General features: G+C 45.5%; 1 protein-coding gene across 1 annotated transcript; it reads right to left on the bottom strand.

Moving 5' to 3' along the window:
• Positions 1-1,777: 1,777 nt before the first annotated feature.
• On the bottom strand, positions 1,778-15,717 carry LOC137879152 (sodium/potassium-transporting ATPase subunit alpha-1). The gene is made up of 23 exons (XM_068719765.1): positions 15,537-15,717; positions 14,989-15,099; positions 11,631-11,690; positions 10,097-10,198; positions 9,841-9,942; positions 9,641-9,754; positions 9,379-9,513; positions 9,041-9,158; positions 8,623-8,891; positions 8,222-8,530; positions 7,466-7,600; positions 7,019-7,211; positions 6,745-6,920; positions 6,522-6,658; positions 5,642-5,792; positions 5,361-5,529; positions 5,086-5,240; positions 4,842-4,965; positions 4,594-4,739; positions 4,354-4,484; positions 3,701-3,802; positions 2,841-2,932; positions 1,778-1,959 (listed from the first exon to the last, which is right to left on the bottom strand). Exons 1-23 carry the CDS (start codon positions 15,546-15,548, stop codon positions 1,931-1,933), a joined length of 3,072 nt encoding a protein of 1,023 aa, XP_068575866.1. The 5' UTR covers positions 15,549-15,717; the 3' UTR covers positions 1,778-1,930.
• Positions 15,718-17,113: the final 1,396 nt, after the last annotated feature.

Below are 17,113 nucleotides of genomic sequence, written 5' to 3'. Positions count from 1 at the left end.
CAAACCTCTATCTGAGCTTTTGGATGTTTCCAAGGAAAACCGGTTGAAAAGAAACCCGGTAACAAATCCCCTCCATCGCTCTCCTCTCAGCAGCTCTAAAAGCGACCTCTTCAACCGTGAAGTAGACTCAGGCGGGATGAGTCCACCTTTGGAGTGCTATTGTACCCTGATAGGTAGACTGTGTCACTCACTGTTGAGCTCCCTGTGTATTCTAATAGACCTTATCAGTTGGCCTGGAGAGCCCTCTGCACCAGCTGACAAGATAAACCCGAGACAGATCAAACAGCGACGGGAAGGATCTCCTCCATCTCGGGCTTTAAAATACTTTTCTAAAATACGATGCGAATAACAAAAAAAAATACACAGAACAAACAAAACCTTGAGTAAACAAACTAAACCGCAGGTGGACTCAATTCACAGATGGACACACAGCAGCCAGCCCTGGCATTGTGGCGGAGTGTGTGTGTGTGTGTGTGTGTGTGTGTGTGTGTGTGTGAACATATCACACCTACACACACACACACACACACACACTCCATAACTATCTACTGTCTATATTTGTGTTTTGGTGAGTGCATTCACATCCATGTGTGTGCGATCAGTGTTGCCAGTGCTGCTCTATAAATAGCCTAGATTTTATTTAGATGTCGGAGAGAGAGAGAGAGAGAGAGAGAGAGAGTTGCCATAGCAACAGGCACGTTCAGGGGGCCCTGCTTGTGAATGTAGGATGAAGGTATGATAATGTAAGCGTCTGTCTGCCGCCTCTTTCTCCTCTTTTCACAACAGCTTTCAAATCATAACACCATGATTAATTACACATCTTGAAGACGTGCGCTACAAATACGGCCAATATCGTCTTGTTCTCTCCTTCCTCTTTCTCCCATCGATTCACCGCTCTCACCGCCCGTCACACTCTTTCCCCCTCTTCCCCTCCAACGATCCCTCCATCCTTTTGTCTGCAGACTCTCGCCGTCTGTCTCACACTAGCACCCTCTGCTGTAACAGAAATCACCTGAGAATCAAGGAGAATTAACCCCCGAAACATTGTACCCGAGTCGGGCAGCATGCAGTTTTCACTACGATGCTTTCTGGTTTTATTCTGCCTACGAGCTCAAGTGCTTCCTAAGTGTGTGTGTGAAGTAGGCCATCTGTGACGATACTGTGCGCACACACACACACATCTGAGGGGCGGAGGGGCATTCATAATGACCGAGGTAAACACAAAGTAGATAGCACTAGAGTGGTCTCAGTTCATTTTCACTGAGAGCCTCTTTGGCATTAGCGGTCAACAAAGAAATCCATCGCAAACGCCATTGTGGCAGACTCTTGAGATAATGGACACACACACACACACACACACACACACTGCTCTAACATGCTTTTCCATAATATCTGTTTGGTAAAGATAATATCTTGGGAAAATAAAGATAAATAAAGTAGCAGATAACACTGATTGTATGTCGGCTGCTGTAAAAACAGCTCCTTTGCTTTTTGAAGTGTGAATGATTCTCGCTCTCTTTACCATGATTGCTTTATTCTAAATCTACGTCCCCCTCTGTGAAACGAATCTGAGCCCAGAAGTGAAGTTTAGGAACTGTTGAGGTGGATAATCCCACCGCACGGGTCACCGGACCTGACTCACCGGTACACGTCTATTGAACCTTGAAACAACATCCTGCATCGAAGCCCTGAAAAGCTGTTTTTAGCCTCCACGTGTCAGAGAGGCAACAACAGAAGTCTGAGCAAAAACAGAACAAATGTCCAACTAGCATCGATGTACAATAGTACGGAAATGTTTTATTGTGAATGACATATACATCAAAATATTCTTATTTCATCCATGCTTTTTGTTTTTCGGGGTCTGACTGACATATCAGACAAATATGTAACATGGCAGTAAATAACGATGGAACACTGACTGTGTGTTGACTCAGTAGTATGTCTCCTGCTCCACCCAACCTAGAAACCAAAAGAGACAGAGTTAGGGACAGAGTTTTTTGGGGAATTTTTCACCTCATACGTCTTTCACAGTGAAATCAAAGCAATAAAATCTGGGAGCGTGAGCGAGACCCGTCCTGAGTTTAGAGCCAAGACTTTTCTCGGTGAAATGGGTTCTGCAGGGACTGGTGATGAGGCCTTACATGTGACTACATATGACGATATCAAACAACACAAGGAACAGTAGTTTGGGTTGCATCATTGGATGTACGCACAATCCCATGCCTCTGTATTAGAAGTCAGTGTGGTTGCTATTATTGAGTCTATTTTGCCAGGCTGCACTGAGCCCAAGGCCACATTTTATTTTTAGGCCTGAACACACTATGAATACTTGTTTTTCACAGAAGGGTCAAAACCCCCCGGGGCTGGAATCATGTTTTCCACTTTTGAGTGAAACTGTAAAACAGCTAGCTTTGGGCCATGGACACAGTGGAAACGCCTCACTTTCTACGAGTGTTGGACATTATTCACTGTGGATGGGCAATGGGATGTTCCCTGATCTGTGCGGTGGGGCTCAGATGCAGCAGACCCACACTCTCCCACAAACACAGCTGCAGCAGAGTCAGCCCGGCATGCAGGTTCCGCTCAGCTCCGTGGGTGGAACGAGGCATTACCAATGGCGCGGTTGAGGGTTGAAATCCCACTGGGGGCCTCGCCATCTGTCACAGTTCACTGGTCTGTGCAGGAGGCGCAGTTGTGGCAGGGATAACCGACACATGCACAGAAATAGACGCAGGGGCATCTTCACAGCTCATGCTAACAGCTGTGTTGTTCGCTAACCTGACAATCCGTCATTCACCAACACACCACTGCAAAAGCCTCGGAGTCAGTAAAGGTCTTACCGCCTGGGTTGCGTCTGAGGATATATCTTCTGCCTTCATCGTACAGGAAGATGAGGAGGGAGTAGGGGAAGGCACAGAACCACCAACATGGCCTAAGTAGTGACACAGACATTTGATTTAATATCTGCTGTAGATTTCTGGACGCCTCAGACTTTCTTTAGCAATACATTTCCGTATCTGAATATAAATTGAGAAGTAAAGAGAGAAATAAAAGAAAGAGAACAAAAAAAAAAACACAGAAGGCAGATGAGACAGAAATAAAGACAGGGAGACCGAAACTGTGAGGAGAGAGAGACACACTCTCAGACGGAGAGGAGAAGTCAAGGTTATTCAAACATCAGCAATCACTCGAGAAGAGAAAGGTGAGTGGGTGGATGAGAAGTTTGAAGAGAAAGACGCAGAGAAGATGAAAAGGTGGCGAGGGGAAAAGGAGCGCAGAGGAAGACGCAGAACAATAAAGAGGAGAAGAAGACGAGGAGACAAGGAGACTTCAGCTAATGAGCCTATCTGCTTTCGGAGCAAAGAATCTCATTAGTACATTACTATAATAATAAAGATATAACAGCACTTCTTCATCGGGGAGTACAAGTAAAACCATCAAAGCATTGATTGACAAGAAGCTTCTGGGATGTGCAGTGAATGCCGATAAATGAACAGAAAATAGGATTTCATGGATTAACACTTTAACAGGGAAACACTTAATGCATATTGTGCTCATGAATTCGCCCGCATACATGAAAAGAAACATTAACATGGAAACATAAAACCAAATTGTTGTCATTTGGGTAAATTCAATATCATGGCTGAGGGGAGAAATCCCAGATTGAGTATATAATTGTCTGTGTGCATGTTTCACTCACTTGAGAGGGTACATTCTGAGGGCAATGTCCATGCCGGGACAATAGGACAGGAAGGCAGCCAGAGCTGTCTCCTCGAACAGTCCAAAGATGAGGATACGGTTCCTGTGGAAGCAAAGAGTCGACACAGTGAGGACACTTTTACCGAAGCTGAAGCTATAAAATAATTAGCCTCTAAGAAATCACTCTCACATTAGTTAGGGCATTTTTTATTGACTCTTATAACGACGTAAAGTCTTTCCCCAGAGACTAGGAACCATCTGAGGAAGTCATTATCAGGGACCAGAGTCTAAATAAAGTTTTGGGGACATTTTACCCCCTTAAATGGCCCTGGTTTGGGGGGGGGGGGGGGGGGGAGTACTTTCTGAAAGTACAGGAACTTTCAGGGTGGGGTTTGCAGGGATGACCATGGTCAAACATGCACAGTGTCGCTTCTTCAACTCGTGCGGCACCTCATTAACAACACAAGGAAGTAGGAATCTAGGACCATTTGAGGACGAGGGGAGAGCATTTCTCTCTCTTTCTTTCAACCTGATCTTTAGATTCCAGCAGCCCTCGTCCCATGTTGGGCTGAAGGAACCTTTTAGCTCTTTGACAAGTGGTCCCCGGTATTAATGACAAGGAACTTCTAAAGATATGTCTGTATCTGTACATACTTCATTCCTTGTTGCAGGATGGAGTTCCTCCTGGTCTTACAGATGATCAGATCGGCCCACTGGACAACCACGATGCTGGCGAAGAAGGCCGTGTGACACGTGAACTCTACGATCTTTCTGCGCTCGTACGTCTGGTGGACAGAACATATAAAAAAGATTAGCACAACTCCTCCTCTGTTCTTGCCTTGAATGTGAACGTTCATTTTGGGCAGCGTTATTAAAAACACGAGCACAACTCACCCACTGCTGTCCGTAGCTGTCTTCCAGGTCGTTTACCATTTTGTCGTCCCACAGCACTCTGATCCCCAGCAGGTCAATGGGGAGGAACCCGTTTTCAGCCAGGATCACCAAGTATGTGAAGAAGCCAGCTGTGGCCTGCATCATACCTAACAGAGAAGAAGAACTTTGATGGGTCTGCTGTAGACGGAGCGTCGCCCTTCCACAACATGGAGAGGGTTCAACAACTTAGAACAATCATTCACGCTTACCGATCTGTCCGTAAGCGATGCTGATGAGCCTCTCGTTCACCAGCTTGTCTGTTTTGGGGTTTCTGGGCTGTCTCTTCATGATGTCGCTCTCAGCTTCTTCATAAGCCAGGGAGATGGCAGGGACCTGGCAGACGACAAGTAAATAAGACACAAGTCAGTTCAGTATTTTCAATCTCTTTGTCACACAGAGTTGCTTTTATAGCGACGGACACATGATTAAATAAACGTCTCTCAAGGAGCTCACCATGTCAGTTCCCAGGTCAATGCAGAGGATGGTGACGGTTCCCAGGGGCAGAGGGATGTTGGCGATGATGAAGAGGAGGAAGGGGGAGATCTCAGGGATGTTACTGGTCAGAGTGTAGGCGATGGACTTCTTCAAGTTGTCAAAGATCAGACGGCCTGATAAAGTAACGTAAAAGTTAATATGGCGAGGAAAAATCGAGCGGTTACACTGATGCTTCTTGCGGCCTGTATTTCCACATTTCTGCAGTTATACTGAGCCTGGCTGCTAAGTGTTACCTTCTTCCACTCCGGTAACAATGGAGGCAAAGTTGTCGTCCAGCAGGATCATGTCAGCGGCCTGCTTGGACACGTCAGATCCAGCGATACCCATGGCGACACCGATGTCAGCCTTCTTCAGAGCCGGAGAGTCGTTCACACCGTCGCCCGTCACGGCCACAATGGCTCCCTGCAGAGACAGAGCAGAGACGACTGAGGTTAAACAACCACGAAAAAATTCCGAAAGCTTTTAATCCCAATCTGTGTCTGTGTTTGTTTCCTAAATTCCCTGTGACGCTCACCTGTCTCTGGCAACCTTCCACAATGATGAGTTTCTGCTGAGGGGAGGTTCTGGCGAAGACGATTTCGGTGTGGTACTTCAGTACATCGTCGAGCAGCTCTGCGGTCATTTCCTTCAGCTCGCCGCCGTGGACGACACAGGCCTTGGCATCCCTGGAGAGGAAATCACAGCAGCATTAGGACAACAGTTGTAATCCCACATCCTGTTTCTGAGAGGAAAACTAAGAATGAGGGATAATCAAAGAGGAAAATCATTGGGAAACAGGAAATTCCTTTTACAAACAGACAGCGTCGGCCTTGACACCCCTTGATTAAAATAATGGCATCATCAGCAAAAAGCTCTACATCAGACCATCACTTCAGACAATGAATGAACTTTTAGTACAAATGATCAGTCCCATGGTACAGGGTAGTGTATTAAACACATTATACATATGTTTTGTATATTCTTTCATACTTTTATTGTACATTTTTCTATTTTATATACATTTCTTGACTGTTTCAGTACTTATTATTCATATTTTATCCTACAATGTTAATCGTTATGCACCTTCCTTGTGTTTAGGGACAGTAATCATCCAGCCTGACTGTGATCTGAACAGACTAAAACTTGCTGATGAAGAAAAGCAAAGCCGCCAGCTCAGAGACTCGCGTGGATTTATTTGTCTGCAGTGAATAAATGGCTGAGTGGATTGCAGGGTCCGGTTAGCCAACGCTGATTTCATTTTTGCTCAATTAGTGCAAGTATTAGGAAGAACTGCCAGAGAAGAAGAGACACGTTTAAAAGGAAGCTTTCATATAGCTTTCTATATATCTAGAGACACAAGACCACTCAGAACTAAGCTTTAGTATTTTGTACACATATTTAGTATGTGTACTAACCTGGGGTTGACCTCTGAGACTGGTACATTCAGGCGGGCAGCAATGTCTTCAACGGTCTCGTTGCCTTCAGAGATGATGCCCACACCCTTAGCAATAGCCTTGGCTGTGATTGGGTGGTCACCTGTGACCATGATGACCTGAGGGAGAAGACAAGTATTAACACAGGTCATGTTTTTGGTCTTGAAATGATGCATGCGTGTGCTGTACAACTGAAAAAACTCACCTTGATTCCGGCGCTCCTGCATTTGCCGACGGCGTCGGGCACAGCAGCGCGAGGAGGGTCGATCATGGACATGAGGCCGATGAAGCACAGGTTCTCAGTGGGGAAGTTCACCTCCTCAGTGTCAAAAGCAAAGCCCTCTGGGAACTGGTCATCAGGCAGGTTGAAGTGGCAGAAACCTGAGTGAGACGGGAAGAAAGTGCTTCATATATTACTGTTTCTCCACCAACATTTTAAAGACAAAAGGATGTAGCGGTAGAACGGAGCTGTGTTGTACCCAGCACTCGCTCTCCAAGTCCCCCCAGCTCAACGTAGGCGTTCTGGAAGGCGTCCTTCAGCTCGTCGTCCAGAGGCTGCTCTTTCCCATGCAACAAGATGGTGGAGCAGCGGTCCAAAATCCTCTCTGGGGCGCCTTTCATCACCAGCAGGTGCTTGGTCTCTCCGGGAGTTGCATTCTTGTGGACGGAGAGCTGTGGGACGAGACGTAGGCTGGATTTTAAATCCCAAATTACGGCGGAACCCATTCATCAAAAACTGGTCGATGGAGACATGAAAGAACCCAACCACTAGAGGGCGTACATCAACGTTTCCCTCCATTACCACCACTATGTATTGTCTTACAATAGGTATGCAATGTTTTTGGGGATTGAAATCTGCGTCACTTCACCTGCATAGACAGGGTGAACAAATGCAGAGGCTGTGGGACACTCTGTGGGTTGTTTACCTGATATTTGTTGGTGGAGTTGAAGGGGATCTCAGAAATCTTGTCGTATTTGTCTCTCATGCCGCCAACGGGTCCACAGCACAGCTCAATGCACTTGAGCAAGGCGGCTTCTGAGGCGTCACCGGCTACGTCTCTCTGTGGATTCAAGCAAAGGACAAAGAGTTGGATCACATGGATCATGTATCTATTTACAATAGATTTATAAACTGTATAAATGTGTAGAAGAACAGAGCAGGTGGATGAAACCATCTTAATTAACCATGATTAAAAGAACCTCCTCCAAAACTATGCAGTTTGAGAAAGAGTCACACTCGTCAGTGCTCATTAAGGAATAAATCAATGGGTCTGTCTGGCCACCTCTTGCTATAGCTGCAGCTATATATTTCTGAAAGACCTTCAATTATGTTGAGTGCTTTTTATAAAGATTTGTAGCTCAGTTTGGCTGCGTTTTATTTCCAAAAAGTTTCTTGCCAAGTCGTAATGCCAAGTCACCTCCCACACAGTCACTGCATCTTGGGACTCGTCGGGGTATCGAATCCAATTTAGCAAAATGTTTGAAGGAGGAAAAACATTCCATGAGGTGAAGACTCTGCTCTGTGCTTATTTACAAGAGATGGCGTTACACCAAAAGTCAGTGATATCTTCCTCCACTCGTGAATTGTTTAGACTCTTTAGTGGTCAGAATGGGTGAACTAGAGCAAAACGTTGAGTGTTTGGTAAGAGGAGGATATTCATTGAAGGTAATAAGCTTTTAACCTTCAGGATGGGGACGTTGGACTGCTCCGCCAGGAAGACGGCGCGGTTACAGAGTCCGGCGATTCTGGCCAGAGCGGCCCAGGTGGCAGAGCTCCTGTCGAAGGAGGCGCCGGTCTGGTTCTCTGTGGTGTCGGCCTCGTGGATCTGGTTGTCGAACCACATGTGGGCCACGGTCATCCGGTTCTGGGTCAGGGTGCCGGTCTTGTCGGAGCAGATGGTGGAGGTGGAGCCCAGGGTCTCGACAGCTTCCAAGTTCTTCACCAGGCAGTTCTTCTTCGCCATACGCTTCGCAGTCAGAGTCAGACACACCTGGAGACGGGAAGCAAGTGTTTCAGCTACAACATCTCAGTCTTTGAACCGATCGAAAATGAAACTCGGGGCAGAAATGCTGGAGAACTCACGGTGACGGTAGCCAGGAGACCTTCTGGCACGTTGGCCACAATGATACCGATGAGGAAGATGACGGCCTCCAGCCACCCATACCCGAGGATGAGCGAGAGGATGAAGAAGGAAACGCCCAGGAAGACGGCCACGCCGGTGATGATGTGGATGAAGTGCTCGATCTCCTTGGCGATGGGAGTTTTGCCGCCATCCAGACTGGATGCCAGGGTGGCGATACGACCCATGACGGTGCGGTCTCCGGTATTGATGACGACTCCTTTGGCGGTACCTGGAGAGAGCGACGGATCGTCTCCATAAATAACCCTTTCACAACTTTCATTTTCCTCAAACTTGAACTTAACTTTAATCAAATGAAATATGTACACAACTAATTTTGACGCCGTGACTTTTTGTGTTGTCTATTTGTTAGTTCTCTACCTTCAACACAGTTGGTGGAGAAGAAAGCAATGTTCCTGGTCTCCAGTGGGTTGTCGTTGGAGAAGTCAGGAGTACGAGTCTGGGGCTCGGATTCGCCGGTCAGAGAGGAGTTGTCCACCTGAAGGAGTGAGACGTAAAGCAAGAATGAAACACCAAAGATATCCAGAGGAGTGAGAGCGACATGATGTCTACAGGACAGTGTAAAAAAACACTGTTGAGACGCATTTAAACCAAAATAAAACTTCAACTAAGGAACAACTCGAGTCAGTCAAAAGAAACATGAGAATAAAAAAACATTAAGCTTCAAGCCACTGCTCCAAAGTCTTAGAGGTACGGACCTTGCAGCCATGAGCAGAGACGATTCTCAGATCCGCGGGGATCCGGTCTCCACCCTTCACCTCCACCAAATCTCCGACCACCACCTCCTCAGCGTTGATGCTCTTCTTCTCGCCGTCACGGAGGACCAGGGCTTGCTACGAGAACAACGGTAAAACATATGTTTTCAGGGCAATTTCTTAACAGGATTAGCGAGAGATTGTGCAACATGTTGTATTGTTTGTCACTGTCTTGATTGTAGTAAGTAAGTCAGGAGGAACTCACCTGTGGGACCAGGTTCTTGAAGGAGTCCATGATCTTGGAGCTCTTGGCCTCTTGGTAGTAGGAGAAGCAGCCAGTGATGATGACGACAGCGGAAAGCACGACACCCAGGTACAACTGCAGAAGGAGAGAAAAGACTCAGTTAGTCAGTTCATCTTTGGTGGCGTCAACTCTTTATCTCACACTAACAAAGACCCCCTTACGTTATCGTTGGCCGGTTCGTCTTCTGCGGCAGCCTGGATACCGTAAGCCAGGAAGCAGAGGATGGCACCGATCCACAGCAGCATGGAGAAACCACCAAACAGCTGGAAAACACCATAAAACAACATGCAGGTTTCAAGACGTCGCCCGTTTTCACAGTCTGCAAAGAAATTTGCATTTCTAAAATTTGAGTATGCAAAACAGGTTTCTGTGGCACTCCTGCCTAATACATTTCAGCTGAGAAGAAGTGACTTCTACCTGTCTGCAGAACTTGACCCATTCAGGCGTTGTGGGGGGAGGTGTGAGGGCGTTGGGGCCATCTCTGGCCAGGATCTCTTTTGCTCTGGAGTTGGAAAGACCCTAAAAAAAGAGACATAAAGAATGTTTAGACAAACTGGCAGAGTGACAGAAAAACAGACTTACGTGTTATGTCAGTGTAATCATAAAACAAAAACCTGTGAGTCCTGTTTTTTGCTCTGCTACTTTATAGCTTTGGAACAAGGACGAGTCAACGGTTTTATTTGCTAAACACACACACACACACACACACACACACACACACACACACACACCGCTATTACTTGAGGAGGTGGTGGATTAAAGTTTGAAACAAAAACATCAGAAACCCCATCAACAGGAAGAAAGAACCCCGTAATCTTACAATTACTGCTTCCTCTTTCAATAGTCTGTGTAATTAGACAGCAAAAGGTGCAGTTAGCGGTCACTCACAGCTTGTGATATGGAAAGAGTGATAACAGAGTGAGAGGGAGAGACAAGACAATCAGGTCGTATCTCTGCTATTATTGATCGCGGTCATGTTTTCTTAAAGCGTAAAAAAGAAGGAGAAGAAATAAAAGAAAGGGTGACTGAAGGTCTCTTTGGAGCGGGACCAGGAGTAAACATCAGAGTGTTTTATGTTGTTGGTAGAGCACTGCAGTAAATGAGTCCTAAAACCAGGAAATGAGTTCGCATTTTGCATTGCCCTCGTCTGTGATTAGCACAAGCTTAACAGATTTTCTTCGACATAAATACGTCAGCAAACCCCCTACTAGTGAAGCTTTTACATTACATTTAGCTTTTTACTTCTGCCCATTGCGTTCAGTATCATGCACTTGTGTTTGCCACAGAGCTGATTTTCTGCAATAATCCAAATGGAAAAGTCCCATCGGCTTTTAGTCGAGGGGAACCGGCGCGATGCGAACTTCCGGGTTGGCCGACAAAAAAAAAAAAAAACCCCGTCATCCCCGCAGCGCGCTATAAGACCGGTGTTCCTGCGTGAATGAAGTCTTTGTTTTGGGTCAAACTCAGACAGATCAGACTTCAGAGGATAATCAGCATCAGTGGAGCATTTGGCCAGTGTGCGGTTCTACTGGGTTGTGTAATGGGATTCTGTGTGTGTGTGTCCTCAGCGTGATGAAGACCATGGTCCAAACATGAAAATGACATTTAGTGTAGCGGCTCAGTTTCCCCCTTTTCAATACAATGTGACATTTATTGACTCTTTGAAAGGTTCAGTTCACTCAAATCACAACTTTTTCTTTCCTCCCTCTAGTGGTATCCAGCCATGCAGACAGTGTTGTATCTATTACATATGACACATTCAAATCATTTCCCCGATGTGACTTACTGCTGCTACTTTCTAACAAAACAAAATATGTACAAGTGAAAGTGCTTTTGACCTCAGTTTGTACTGTGACATCTTCCCTGGCCTCTGGCTTTATCTGCGCCTCAAAAACAAATACAAACACACACACACACACACACACACACACACACACACACACACACTCACCCTGGATAGGTCGGTCCCATATTTTCTGTGGAGTTCATCCAAGGTTAGTTTGTGATCATCCTATGGAAAGAGAGAGAGAGAGAGAGATTGAGAGACATTTGCTAAAACCCTGTCATTTTAAACCCGCAGATATTATCTCCTTTGAGGATTAAAAAATGTGCCGTCAGGTCCTCCAGAGGGACACAGGGAGCATAAAGATGACATGGCGAAATCTGATCGGGATTATGGATGCACGCCGGTCCATACAGTGCGAGGGATAAGTCAAAGCGGACATTCAAGTAAAACTAGAGTCTGCTGAGGATTGAAAAGTCGCAGCCAAACACGAGCGCTAAGCCGCCATGAGCTCAGTTCCATACGGACTCATCCAAACAGTTTGCTGCGAGCAAACAGGCCAACCGATACGCTGGTGTTTGCTCCACTGAGTATTGCTCATCACATCGACATCGGTGTCATCAACGCAAATTTGTTGGATGATTTAATCAGAGAAAGTGTTGTTTCAGGTAATTAATTGATCATATCATTTAGAAAAAGGGTTCATCCGGTAGCAATCTGTTCATTATTAAACGAGAGAGCCGAGGGAAAATTACAGCGGATCTGCAAATGAACAAGCAGAGAATCTGGCACATTGATGTGTTGAATAACGCCTACAGCGAGTGAGTGACTAGAGATTCTTCCAGCGTAATTTGTATGATCTGCAATAATATCTGACTCCCACCTTTCATTTTTGTCGTACTGCGAAACAACAAAGCATTGTGAGCTTTATACGAAGCGCAGGAGAGTGAAACATCTCCAGTAAAGATGCCAGCGCTGGTTTACTCATGTATGTGACAAATTCTTGAATTTTCCATTTACGTATATCAGGGTTTTTTTTTTTTCTTCCTCTGCGACTTCTCCATGAAATAAAAGCTGCACAGCTTGCTGCACCCGGACAAAATACACATAATACAAATGGAAATGTTGAATGTAATTTTGTAGGAATTTGTTGATGATTTAACAGTGACCTGACGTTTGTCTAAAAACAGACTTTAATTTTAGGATGTGCAGTAGAAGCACATTTGCTATGATAGACGGCAGCTTTGTTCTCAGCCACTGTTCGTCTCCAGTGAATGAATGAATGAAGCATCAGTTCACACCACTCTGTGTGTCCCATTGTGTTACGTAAGTACAAGTTTACATTGACCTCTTAAAGCATAATGTCTCACATCCACTGCCTGAGCCCTGTGTGAACTTACATCATGGTAATTTGAACACATTTGCGTAGTCGTCTGCTGGTAATGAACGAGTCCTTTCACCTTCACACTCTTAACGGCCGGAGGAGAAAACGGATGCAACTGCCACCGTTTTGCATTATAATAAGCAAAGCGAAGGGCTCCGTGGATGAAGTGTCATCACACGCCCCGAACCACTCCTGCTTCTGCTGACCAGCTTTGATAGTGCGGCTCGTAAACACACACATATTTAAATCCTGATTGGATGGCCTAACACACACACACACACACACACACACGCCTGGACTACTTTCATGTGGACGCCGTCGATGTTGCACATGATTCTATATTTGGCCTTTTCTGTTGGACTTTGTCTCATTTTATAAAATCACTGGCTGCTATGTGTTGCTATGGGAATATTCCGCTGGACTTTGACGCCTCAGTTAATTGCATGATGGTGCAAACATGATGAGGCAATAATGATTAACATGTCGGCTTCATGGGCTCCATAGAGACACACCTTCACACTTATTACTCCTTTACTACTTACCAATATGCTGTTGTTCTTAAACCTGAGGGTCATCGGTGTGTTCTCAGAATCAAACCTTCTGAAGACACAATGTGCTTTACACTAAAGACACTGCCTGCTCTTAATTGCAGTCAATGATATGCTAAGTTAAGGAGGTTATGGCCTACTGCCGATATCATTGAGATGTCCTTCAGCGGCGGCAGACTTTGAGATCTGGTTAACGCGTACCGAGGACAATAATCATTAATATGTCCCAGAGATGGGAACTTTATTACCTAATGACCTACAGGACTCTGTGACCTGGGGAGTGACTTTGGGCAGAGACAGTTGCAGAAAAATCGCACTAATTGAGGAATTAATAAGAAAACTGGCAACAAGCCGTCACATTCAAATAATTGTAGTTTTTTTGAAAAGTGACTTTACTTCAGCGTCAATCAACCGTCACTTGATGAACCCTGTGAAAGTCAAAGAGCAGCGTACGTCTATAATACAGCAAAATGACAGAAAACGATTTAACGAGTTGACGTGTCTCTACGTCGGGCTTCAGTTCTCGAGGTGAACTCGAGACCTGAATCTAGCCTCCTCGTGAGCTGACCTTGTGAAGGACACTGTCCTACGACACAAAAGACGCTTTGTCTCCAGCGAGACGTTTGAGGGCAGTGTGTGGACGCCGTACGAGAGAACCGCTTTAAGAAGAGCAGCGTACTCTACGTTACAGATGGAACACCTTTAATAGATGTACATCTGCCGATAAAGCGCCACCATTTTAACATAGAGTGGGCGGTTTGATGTCATTCATTCGCTCTTCTCCTTTATTGGGGATGAACCGAACGCCTCGCTGACCTTGGGAAATGACCGCCGCCAGCTACGCATACAGGCCCGAGAAAAGAAAAAAAGCTGACACAAGTGGAAATTGGACAACTGTTCTACACAGGAAAGCCAGCGAAACCTCTCTGCAACTTAACAACTCTGCACATTTCTGTGCATACTTGAGTGCAGTTCCGTATCTGCACGATTGCGGCTGGAGGTAAAAACAAACCACACGTGATCCGAGAGTTTGAACGGAACTTAGAATCAGATTAATTTATGTTTACCGGCCGCAGTAAAAAGAACCAGTTCTTATGTTTTGAGAAACTGGAAGACAGAAATGACAACAGAGCCTCTGACCCGACATTTCAGCGTTGAAAACTAATCTAGATAAGCATGACTTAGAAGTTAAGTATAGCTGTGAACTCCATAATAACATGTGACAGCACATGCAGGCATGTAAGTAGCAATCTTTATGAAATACGGGTCAGACGGCTACATCTCATGTGACTAGCCGTGAGGTCAAAGCAGAGGTTTGTCTCGGTCCGTGACTGTAACACGGCTGTGACCGATGGCGGTGGCTTACAGTGACCAAGAGTGTTAGCATGGCCTGAATAAAGCTGTCATTAAGCATGAGGCAAACAATGTGTACGAGAGGACAATGGTTGTTAAGTTAAACAAGGTCAACGCCTGCTCCTCTCCGCTTGAATTGAGTCTGATTTTGCAAGTTGCAACACTTTTAAAAAGTAAAATATCGCCTTTACGGAAATAGTACTTTACAATTACAGAGTTTTACATTTCTTTGTGTACTCACCAGGTCAACTTCTTTCTTCAGTTCCTCCATATCCTTCTCCCCTTTAGCTTTCTTCGATTTCTTGTCCGTGCCATCGGAGGTTGACGCCAATTTGTAGTCATCTTTCCCTCTCTGGATTGAAGAAAGCGAGAAAAAGTAAGCTTCTGAACAAGACCGAGCACATGTGGGAAGTTTGCTCTCAAAGCTTCCTCTCAAGTTGCACCAGCAGCAGCAGCAGCAGAGCGGTGTCAACTTTGCTGTTCAAACATGCTGTAAAAACGTGTGTTAATCATTGTTAGAGGGATTGTGAATGACTCTCACAAATATCTCTGATTTAAAAAAAAAGAAAAGTTTGAAGAGTTCCCTGAAACTGTGAACAAAAAAACTCAACGCATGATTTCGAAACTAAGGTACAAAGTACTTCAGGCAATTCACAACTGTCAAGCTCAACCAATAACGTGACAAAATCTTGGTCTGAGCTCCAAACTGAAAAGCAGAACCAGCTTAACGTTAACCTAAAGACTCTTGAAAAACTAGTCCAAAACATGTGACAAAGCTCCAATACTTACTCCCAGCCCCATGGTTGCAATGCAAGTCTGAGAACACTCAATCCAATTGTCTTTTTAAATTGCAACTTTCCTACTCCGCCTCTCTCTCTCTCTCTCTCTCTCTCTCTCACACTCTCTCACACTCTCTCTCTCTCTCTCACTCAGCCCTGAGTCTTCCACACTCTCCAGAGCAGAGAAGATAGGTTGCGCTGCATTAGCATACCTTTATACCCACAGCCGGCTCACCTGCCACGAGAGGAGGAGCTCGGGGGGAGGGGGAGGGGGTCGGCAAGGGGTAAAACTGGACAGGTGAGTAGTAGCGTGGGGAAGGGAGGGGGTGTTAGTGGGAAAGGGAGGCAGTGGTGGAGGAGGACAACAGGACAAAAGGGGAGGGGTAGATCTTGCTCAACTTCCCTGTTTTGTTCTCACCGCTTCCGTTCCTCTTCTTTCTCTTTTACTCATTCAGTCTCCCTCCTCAGTCCATTCCTCTTTTTCCATTCAGCTTCGCTGCGACCTTTACAAGAGACAGGTAGGTGGTTTAGACAACCAAAAACGCCCACGCCCCGCAGAGTGGATCCCTCCGAGTAGTGTGTCTGCGCTCAGTTTACAGTACACACAGGGACGAACGAATGAAAAAGAAATAGTGGAAAAGGAATGAGAGACCGATAAAAGCAGAGCTTTTCAGGTGAAAGTCCAGCTCTGCAGGTGATTAACTGCACAGAGCTGAACGATGCATTTGAATAACAAAGACCCAAAAAGAAAAAGGTGAGAAGCTGATAAAGACATTTTTTTCCCAGGAGCACTTGGGAGAAAGGTTGAAGGGAACCGTTGCTCATAGCAGAGATAACAAGTGGAATGCAAAGGGAGGAATCCTTTAGCTCTCCCTCGCTCTCTGAGGTCAATGTGCCCTGCAAGAAAACTACCTTGTAATTTAGATTCTGAAGTCCTTTCACCTCATGAAATGTCATTGTGTTTAGATATCGATTCACATTGCTGCCACACTGCGTGAGCTAGGATTCATTTATGTTAATCATCCGCAGAAAATGCGCGGAAATCCGATTTGAGACCCAGTTTGCGCAAAAAGAGTTCAGGTGAGATTTAGGTTTCTCGTCCAAGCTTGAGCAAAGCTCAGCTGCTACTAAACCAGGAAATGGATATTAATACTTGTTTAATTGGTCGAGCTGATCCACTATCAGGAACCGGCTACAAGTGTAAGCCCCACCTTGGTGTTCGCAAAGCCATAAAGTTTAACTGACAGGGTTTCTAATGAATGATTGAGCCACACAATGGCCCGCACACTCACTGTGTCCTTGAACAGACAAAGGGATTTCTCAACTGGTCAACAAGCTGGTACAGAAGAGCGAAATACCCAAAAATAACTATGGCATGTATATTTGTGCAGGAGATGCACTGGACAAAGGCTTTATCTTTTATCTATGGCCGCCACCTTCGCTCATGACCCTGACGCCCCTCATAAAACCAAGACGTGGCTTTCCTGTTCATTGAAACTCACAGGGAGGCGGAGGGCTTGTCCTTGTTGGCTGGCTGCTGGATGTGTTTGTAGTAAACTTCCTACTGTTTATAGTCACTAGACTATG

The sequence above is a fragment of the Cebidichthys violaceus genome, unplaced genomic scaffold, assembly GCF_023349555.1.
Source record: "Cebidichthys violaceus isolate CVI_PGR_0920_01 unplaced genomic scaffold, fCebVio1.0.p SCAF_24, whole genome shotgun sequence".
Taxonomy (NCBI): domain Eukaryota; kingdom Metazoa; phylum Chordata; class Actinopteri; order Perciformes; family Stichaeidae; genus Cebidichthys; species Cebidichthys violaceus.
The sequence above is the reverse complement of the archived record's forward strand: the minus strand, read 5'-3'. Positions and strand labels throughout refer to the sequence as shown.

Excerpts from the sequence above, each read along its gene's own strand:
- LOC137879152 (XM_068719765.1), bottom strand. Across the intron at positions 6,659-6,744 it reads GCAGGAGCGCCGGAATCAAG|GTCATCATGGTCACAGGTGA; the intron begins GTGAGTTTTTTC and ends CTTCTCCCTCAG. Across the intron at positions 5,241-5,360 it reads TGTTACCGGAGTGGAAGAAG|GCCGTCTGATCTTTGACAAC; the intron begins GTAACACTTAGC and ends TTACTTTATCAG.